Source organism: Conger conger, chromosome 12, assembly GCF_963514075.1.
Source record: "Conger conger chromosome 12, fConCon1.1, whole genome shotgun sequence".
Taxonomy (NCBI): Eukaryota; Metazoa; Chordata; class Actinopteri; order Anguilliformes; family Congridae; genus Conger; species Conger conger.
Window position 1 is genome coordinate 34,691,766 of NC_083771.1, and position 8,979 is coordinate 34,700,744.

At 45.0% G+C, this 8,979-nt stretch overlaps 1 protein-coding gene across 6 annotated transcripts in view; it reads left to right on the forward strand.

Annotated features, from left to right (window-relative positions):
• The window catches only part of pik3r1 (phosphoinositide-3-kinase, regulatory subunit 1 (alpha)), a 32,292-nt gene extending 24,889 nt beyond the window's left edge, over positions 1-7,403 (forward strand). For 4 of the 6 annotated variants that reach the window (XM_061262283.1, XM_061262285.1, XM_061262288.1 and 1 more), the window contains 9 exons: positions 1,321-1,427; positions 2,165-2,259; positions 2,366-2,546; positions 2,670-2,795; positions 2,917-3,059; positions 3,176-3,352; positions 3,470-3,544; positions 3,647-3,817; positions 3,974-7,403. In XM_061262283.1, the coding sequence (XP_061118267.1) occupies positions 1,321-1,427; positions 2,165-2,259; positions 2,366-2,546; positions 2,670-2,795; positions 2,917-3,059; positions 3,176-3,352; positions 3,470-3,544; positions 3,647-3,817; positions 3,974-4,160 (1,262 nt within the window). In that variant the 3' untranslated portion in view covers positions 4,161-7,403. Of the gene's footprint in view, positions 1-300; positions 501-1,320; positions 1,428-2,164; positions 2,260-2,365; positions 2,547-2,669; positions 2,796-2,916; positions 3,060-3,175; positions 3,353-3,469; positions 3,545-3,646; positions 3,818-3,973 lie in introns of those variants that run through there. The other 2 variants (XM_061262289.1, XM_061262286.1) reach the window with 2 other exon arrangements.
• Positions 7,404-8,979: the final 1,576 nt, after the last annotated feature.

Genomic DNA, 8,979 nt, shown 5'->3' on the forward strand with positions numbered 1-8,979 from the left:
GACTTAGGTTCAGGTATTGCAAAGTTGGTGTGTATGTGTGTGTATGTGTGTGTATGTGTGTGTATGTGTGTGTGTGTGTGTGTGTGTGTGTGTAGTTATGCACGCACAGGTTATGTGAGATTATTTTGAAGCAGATGAAAAGCACAGCTTGGCTGTGTGCGCGTGTGTGCGCGTGTGTGTGTGCGCGCGTGCGTGTACGCGTGCGTGTACGTGCATCTGTGTGCGTCAGCCTCTCCGATAACGCTGTGACTTACAGCAGACAAAGGCGGGTGCTTTTTTTCTCTTGGTTAAAAATAGCCGTGCGTTTGAGCAGAGCTAGCGGGCCCTGCAGGTAGCAGCCGCGGGGCTGACAGGCTCAGTGATAATGCTGTATGCCTGAGCGCTGGCTGAGCGCTAGTGATAATGCTGTATGCCTGAGCGCTGGCTGAGCGCTAGCTGTCCTGTGCTGTGCCAGAGAAGGTAGGCTTCATGATGACACCCACACAGAGTGCTGCTTTTGGGTACGCTTTTAAAAAATGTTTTAACATAAACTGTCTTGCTTCAGCTTTTAGATTTTGGGGACTTGGGCCGGCTGGAAACGGCGTTCAGTCTTTGTCCACTCATGCCAGGGTTGTTGATGATAATAATAGTAAAAAAGGAAAGAAAAAAAAAAATCCTATTATTATTATTATTATTATTATTATTTATTTAATGACACTGCACAATTGTGCTGCAGAGTGTCAGCGGTAAAGCTCTAACCCGACGGCAGATGGGGCTTATTCCTCATTGTGATTTACAGCGGCATCGCGCCCGGGATTGTGAAAGAATGGTCTTTTTTTCTTTTCTTTTTTTTTTTTACTGAATGAAAACGCTTTCCCTCTGACTCAGTCTTTCACAGCCTGCTCAGTCAGGGGGGAGGAGGTGGGAGAGGAGCAGGAGGAGTACTGAGAAAGAGGGAGGGCTCCTCCAGAACTGCTGCTCATGTTTGATTTTAAGATGAGATAAGGACTCTCTCTGCTGTTTGAGACGGGCATCCTCCAGTGAACAGTCGGAAACTGCTTTCCGTTGGCGGGTTCTTAGAAGCAGTGTTTCTAAAGGAGGTTTCCTCTAGAATCACCGAGAAAGTGATTTCCGCCCTTGCTTTAGCCTGCACCTTTACGTTGAGACGCAGGTGCATTGGACAGTGCGCTGAATGTCAGATCTGTGGCCAGTTTCAGTCGTCAGTTGTTGATTTATGTAATGTGCTTATATTTAAACTGCATATAATTGTGCGAATGAGTCATGCTGAAGCAGCAGTGCGCTTGGATTGACCGGGTTGCATCTCTCTCTTCCCCGCTACAGCACTGCCTCCTAAACCACCCAAACCCGTCCCCGTCACCAACAACGGTATGAACAACAACATGGCTCTGCAGGACGCCGAGTGGTACTGGGGAGACATCTCCAGGCAAGTACAGCCCACCACTCTCACTCTCTCTTTGTCTCTTTCTGTGTCTGTGTCTCTCTCTCGCTCTCTCTCTCTGCCTCTTTCTGTGTCTCTCTCTCTCGCTCGCTCGCTCTCTCTGCATCTGTCGCAGCATCTCAGCTGGCTGTGGGGTTGGGGGTGGGGTGGGTTGGGGTGGACAGTCGTGTGGCAGAACCGGTCATCGGGAGGGGGGTTGGGGGGTGCTGGTCGTTTGAACCCCTCAGCCATGAGTAATGTGCCACCAGAATGCAGGGGGACAGGGGGAGGTGTGGGGGCGTTTGCGTTGTTAGGGCGTTCCTGTTGGAACCGCGTCAGACCACACTGAAGCTCTTAAATGAAGACAAATGTGTCTCAGGGGGGAAGTGGTTAGCAGGGCTCGCATTACAGTTTGTTTCCTGCGTATTAATGAGGAAGACACACATTTTAATACAGGCTATGATCAGAGCGAGGATGTGGGCCAAACAAAAATAGCACACAGTAAGACTCAGTTTTGTGCAATAATATGCTCATTCAGCTGGTCGTGTTCATCTTGGTTAATAAATGCACGTGGATAGTTTTGGTTTCACATGAGGTTAAATATTGCTAAAGTGTGGTATACGTGCAGAAAAGGCCTTGTCTGACTGGGAAGTGGACTTTATCTTTGCATGGGCTCAGGGTCGTATTTGAAGGCCTTGCGTCAGGTGTGCGCCACAAACTGAACGTCTGAATTCATCCTGCAGGGAGGAGGTGAATGAGAAGCTGAGAGACACAGCTGATGGTACGTTCCTGGTCCGCGACGCCTCCACAAAAATGCACGGAGACTACACGCTCACTTTGAGGTACGATTGAATCATTTTCTCCCCTCAGTAATACTTTCCTTAGTTGGACAATCACTTTCCACTTATTTCCAGGTTTACTAAAGTCGGTTCTTCTCAATCTTTACAGGAAAGGAGGCAACAACAAGCTCATTAAAATTTTTCATCGGGACGGGAAGTATGGTTTCTCAGACCCACTGACCTTCAACTCGGTGGTGGAGCTCATTAACCACTACAGACACGAGTCCCTGGCCCAGTACAACCCCAAGCTGGACGTAAAGCTCCAGTACCCCGTATCCAAACACCAGCAGGTACACGCGCACCTCCTCTTCAAACACCCCACTCACATTCTGCAGCAGGGTTGATGTGCGCAAGTGGACCGGTAGTGGATTTGAAGCTTCAACGTGCCCTTTACCCCCCCCCCCTGCCCTCAGGATCAGGTGGTGAAAGAAGACAACATCGAGGCAGTGGGGAAGAAGCTGCAGGAGTACCACCTGCAGTACCAGGAGAAGAATAAAGAGTACGACAGGCTGTACGAGGAGTACACCAGAACCTCACAGGTGTGTCCCGGGTCCGAGCTGGACCCACGGCTGGAGCGGGCCCGTTTAAGTGGGCGCTTGCGTTGAAGCCTGGGTACGATGTTTAATTGGGTCTCTTAACTTCTGCTCTCGGCTCCCGTAGGAAATCCAAATGAAGAGGACGGCCATCGAAGCTTTCAATGAGACTATCAAAATATTCGAGGAGCAGTGCCAAACACAAGAGCGGTACAGCAAGGAGTACATCGAGAAGTTCAGGAGGGAGGGAAACGAGAAGGAGATCCAGAGGTAACTTGCCCCCCCCCTTCGCGCTGCTGAAAAATGACTATATTCATCCCACGCTCCTGCGGAGAACAAATTAAATCCGAAATGATAACGAAATGTCCTGTCTTTCCCCCTCCCAGGATCATGGTGAACTACGAGAAGCTCAAGTCGCGCATCAGCGAGATCGTGGACAGCAAGCGCCGGCTGGAGGAGGACCTGAAGAAGCAGGCGGCCGACTACAGGGAGATCGACAAGAGGATGAACAGCATCAAGCCTGACCTCATCCAGCTCCGCAAGACCAGAGACCAATATCTCATGTGAGTGTCTCTCCCCCATGTCTTGCTGCTCCCTACCCAGGGTTCCAAGGTGACGACCCCCCCCTCCCTCCCTACATTGTCTAAGACCCCCCTCTCTCTCTTTCTCCTATGTGACAGGTGGCTGACCCAGAAAGGAGTCCGGCAGAAGAAACTCAACGAGTGGCTGGGAATCAAGAACGAGAACACGGAAGAGTAAGTGTCTCTCCTACCGCCGCTCCCCCCCCCCCCCCCATCATCCCCTGTGACCCCAGACCCCCGTCTCACCCTCTCCGTCTCTCTCTGCCCCCCTTGCAGTCAGTACTCCATGGTGGAAGACGACGAGGACCTCCCGCACCATGACGAGCGGGCCTGGAAGCTGGGCAACATCAACCGGACCCAGGCGGAGTCCCTGCTCCGGGGGAAGAGGGACGGGACATTCCTGGTGCGGGACAGCAGCAAGGCGGGCTGCTACGCCTGCAGCGTAGTGTACGTATATTCCCCACGGCTCGCATACCCATTTCACCCACGTCACCCACGCTACAGTGCCAAACGGCTCAAGCGTACTCTCAGGGCGGGACAGATCCACATGGGTCTTTTTCTGCCGTGTGTTCTCCTGACCTTCCTTTCTCCTCTCCCCTGCAGTGTGGACGGCGAGGTGAAGCACTGCGTCATCAACAAGACGCCGACGGGGTACGGATTCGCCGAGCCCTACAACCTGTACAGCTCGCTGAAAGAATTGGTCCTGCACTACCAGCACACATCACTTGTACAGCACAACGACTCTTTGAATGTCACGCTAGCTTACCCAGTCTACGCGCAGAGGCGGTGAGACCTGCGATGGTGTAGAGAGACACAAAGAAAGGACCCTGGGACTCAGGAGACTGAGAGGGGCCTCTCTGCAAACGGAAACGCCTCGTTTCGCGCTGGAGGAAACCACGGCAGGCTCCATTTTGTATTTTCACAGACTCACCTGGAGAACATTTCAGCAGCGGACTCTGGACAACGTGGAGCAGTGAATGTAGTTTTCTTTCTCGTGTGCTTTTACTGGACGAAGCACACAAATCAATGGGAAACTGCTGAACTATCTCCCAAAGCGGAGGACATAAGAGGCCTTTTCTTCTTGGTGCTTGTTCTTTTCAAAGCTTTACCAGCTGGAATGTCAAACGCTGATCAAACGCAGTTTTTTTTTTTTGTACAGTTTTGTTTCTTCCCTCCTCCCATCGTTGTTTTTGTTTCTCTCGTCCCTCCAAGCGTGTGTGCGTCAGTGTACGGATGTGTATGAGTGCATGTGCGACCAAAACGGGGTAGGGCGGGGATGGTCGATACAGTTCTGTTAATCGTCCATTAACAAAACTTGGATTAATGTAGCAAGATGGCACTTTTTTCTTTTTACAGACAGAATAAGATTCTCTGGAAAAGACTTTCTTTGGAAAGAAAACACTCATGGCAAGATACCTTCCCCACCCCCGAAAGCATTATAATGCAGACTCAGACTTGAACTTGTTCTGAACTGTGGACAAGCAAATCTAACAGTGGCAGGATTAGAAATGCACACGGTACACACACATAATCCATATAACGTCATTACTTATAGTTCAAAACCAAAAATATTCAGTTTATTTTCAGATTTAATGCCAGTTCTGCTATGCAAATCTATATCTCCCTTACTTTCTCAAAGCATTTTTTCCACATGTAGCTACACATAATATAAGCTTGTTTTATTGCTTGAAACATTTTCGTTTCATCAGTGTCCAAGAGGCTATTTTGTGTCAAATGCCAGGAAATTAACCGGCATCACAGTTTTAAAAAGTATACTTGTTTTTTTTTTTTCAGCAACTGGTCTGAACTCCACTGTAAAAAATATATATATAATAAAGTTTTATTAGTTTTAAAGTTTTTACTTCAAACTCATTTCTCTTAGGCAGAGCCTATTGAGAATTTAAAAGCTGCTTCAATCAATAAATGGAAACATATTTCAAAAGAGCCACCCCTACTGTTTTTATCAAAGATCAATTCCTGAAACTAGAGCACTCTACAGAGGGTTATTGGAGAATTCTTAGATGTAGATTATAGATGGCTATAGTAATCAGTTGGGGGCATGTCTAACCTATGAAGTACCCTGGTGTTCACATGCATTTAGACCTATGTCCACAGGAAAGACCGTATAATTTTTTATTTTGTAATAAGTATTTTTTTCACGCGAGTAAAGAAACTTGGTGTGTTGGAATGCCGCAAAATGTAATTGAAATGATCAGTTATGAGATGAAAAATGTTACCTTTCTCATTCCTAGTTCACATAGTATTTTTTCTGTATCAGAAAATTCCTTATGAGTGTTTACATGAATAAAACAATTCATGTCTCTTAGTCCTCAATTTTGATGCTAAAATAAATATCCATGCTATGCCAATAAATAGTAGCTCTGTTACTCTGAGAAGAATAAAGTACCAAATTCAATTTAGCTGCCAAACGAATACTTGTTTCTAGTAGTACATCTTTTCACCACTGCTGTATTTTCATTTCCATAATTGTCATTTCTTGTATCATTTCTTTCCATTTTGACAAAATCTCAATTTATTGCGTACAGTACAGCTGTGGCTCATAGAATGGATTGAGGTTAATACTGCACCACAGCTCAGTGATTGGAAGAGGAATATTGCTGAGACTTGATGCAAATATGAAATCATTATGACGCCCTGTGAATTTTCCAAGCAGTCTTGCTTTGTACTTGGTGCTCTTGACATTTCAGCCCTGTGCTCTGTAAAAATGTGGCAAGCACGAATGAAAACAAGCATTTTATGCTATAGATTGATGTTGACTCCCAAGGTAATTGTTATCCTCCAAAATGATTATATTCTCATTTTTTGTTGAAAGGTGTGTTTGCCTTAAAATAATTTAGATACGTTTTAAATTACATCCCTGGTCAGCTGTTTTGAACCTAACCATTTATGTTGTACCTCTATTAGAGATTTTTTTTAAGTACTAGTATATTTTCAATTCCCTTTCCTTTTGGAAAATGTAACATTTTGTCACGTCCATATTTAGTTCTAATCTTTAAACGCCTAGCTGCGTCCTGTATGCAGAGTAATCTTTGTGCAGCCAAGCCCTTTTGACATCCTGATAGGAATGGGTCCAAGGACTAAAGAGGTGCTATGCATAAATGTCATATAACCGTCAGAAAGGTGGTACCAAAATTATAACCTGAAAGGAAAAAAAAAAGAAAAGAAAAAAAAGGTAGGCATTTGCAAGTGGTGCAACATGAATGTGAATAACGATGTCCCTGGTGTAAACTCTGTTTACAGTCATTTTTTTCTTTGTAAGTGTATGACCTCTGAGCTTATGTTGCCCCAAATGGGCTGTGGAATTGTCCTACGGCTAAACTATATAAGCGCACATGTCACTTACAGCAGTGCAATGGAAAGATTAAGGGTTATATACATGCTGTGGTATGACACCGATGACAGACCAGTTCTTTTTTTGTCAACTCAAGGCTTTTGCTACACAAAATCAGGCCTGTGCATCAAAACCAGTGCAACCGTGCCAAATGCTCACAATGTACGCTTCACTTTGGCGGAGATGACCTTTTCATTACAGCTAAAGTGATGCCAGCACCAGGTGCACTGGGCATTTCTAAATGGAATACAACTAAACCGATTTCTTTCTGGAGCTCATGAACTCAGACCATGGATATGACCCCAGGTAAATGTCCGCATGTGCCCCTTAGGGAGGTACTGGTCTGTGCAAGCTCCTAGAGTTTCTGGCCCATGGTCTTGTTTGTTTCACTTGATTTTTCCAATGTGTTGTCTTTGGTTCCTCAATCACTGTCCCTGTGAAAACCAGCACTATTTTGAGGCTTTGATTTTTTCAAAATAATGACTAAACGATAAAAAAAAAGCTGAAGATAGATGAACAAAAGATCAGGACTAGGTGGCCTGATCAGACAGGTAACCGTGAGATGATGGAAGTTGCAGATGTGTTGATCAAGATTTAATCAGTGTTCCCCTGTTTTAAAACTGCTTCACACCTGTATTGGGCTTTGTTAAAAGAAAATAAAAAGTTGTTTTTTTGCAACAAGTGGCTTGATTGTTATTGTTTCTCTTCTCCCAAAGTAGCAATGTTCTGTGGTGTCTGAACAGCCGTGACGTGAAAGCACATTTACTTCAGTAGAAAGTTCAGCTGTGGTCAGTGGCCATTGAAAGGGTCCTTTGCTTGTTTCAGTTTTGTTTACAGCGTCTCTTGAGGTTATGTAAATTCAGTGGTGTGGCCTGCTGGCTTGCCACTGATGTCATCAGAGGAGGGAACACAACGAGACTGCACTCAGTTTGGGCACACAAAGTTCTGTTCCATTTCCTGAGTTTAAATGCATAACAATTTGTGTTCTTTTTATCATTATATTTTTAACGCTACATGCTTCTTGGTCTTCTTTCGCATGTGCTCCTATGTATGGAGTGGCGTGTTGAACACACCGCAGTTAGAGATCTCTGGTACTCTGCTACAGTACTTTTGCACAATACTTAATTGAACACTCTTCCACAGGTTTTTGAACATTTAAAATTGGCTGTGTGCCAATATCTGGTCATGGGTGAATGGAAACCCAACAAAGAGAGCTAGGCCAAGTATGCACTGTTAAAACTCCTCTGGCATCGGGTGGTGTAGACTGTCCATTCCTCCCTGTGCATCGGATATCTAAACAACGCTATCTGTGTGACGCAGGGAGAAGAAAGACGACGGGGTTGGACCAAACAAAGAACTTCCCCTGAGGCACGTCGGCCATAACTGAATGTGAAGAATGAGGCCTCGTCCTGACTTGCATAACACTCGGCCAGTTCTTGGGAGAGGGTTCACGAGAGGTCCCTCTCCCAACAGCTTCCGTACTATGGGACTTGATTAATCAACTGAAGAAAGACAGATTATTTGGACAATGCGTGAGGTGTATACACTGAATTCCTAATCTGGTGCTTCTGAGGATACATTTCTCCTGTCAGTGCCAAAATACTGCAGGTGAGGACACCCATGTTAAGTGCATAACACATCTTATTACGGTCCTAAGTACATAGTGCATCTAGAAACCCTGAAATGAGTTTTTGAAGTCTGCTCTCTTGAGTTCTTTTTTTTTTTTTTTTTAACCCACAGCATTTCAGCAAAAAAAAAAAAAAAAAAAAAAAAAATGCTTTCATTGTATTCAGCTTGATTGCTCATGCAGCCCTTTTGATGCCTCTGATTAAGTGTCAGAGGTAAATGGAAAATGGAAACTGTGACACATTCGGCCGGCCCCCTCACTGAACTGCTCAAACTGGCTGAAACTTGATCAGAGTGGTCTCCATCTCTTCCTATTTCTGAATTCAATGAGAAAATGTGGTTAGTATTCGGGGTTGGTACATGTATATGAACTGAAGTACATTTTTTCACTCTCTAGTGCAAAAAATTATACATCAACATATAATGTGCTAATTATTACTGAATAATACATTATATTTCATGTCTTTAAGTCAAGTAGCACTGGGTAGAGAAGGGAGAGATGAACAGATAAAACCGCTTACATATTTAATTTGCTCAAGTTGTACATTTCCAATGGACAGGACAATATATTCAAAAGGAGCCTGATGATATGAGTATCTTCAAGATATGTCATGATAGTTTTGTGCATATC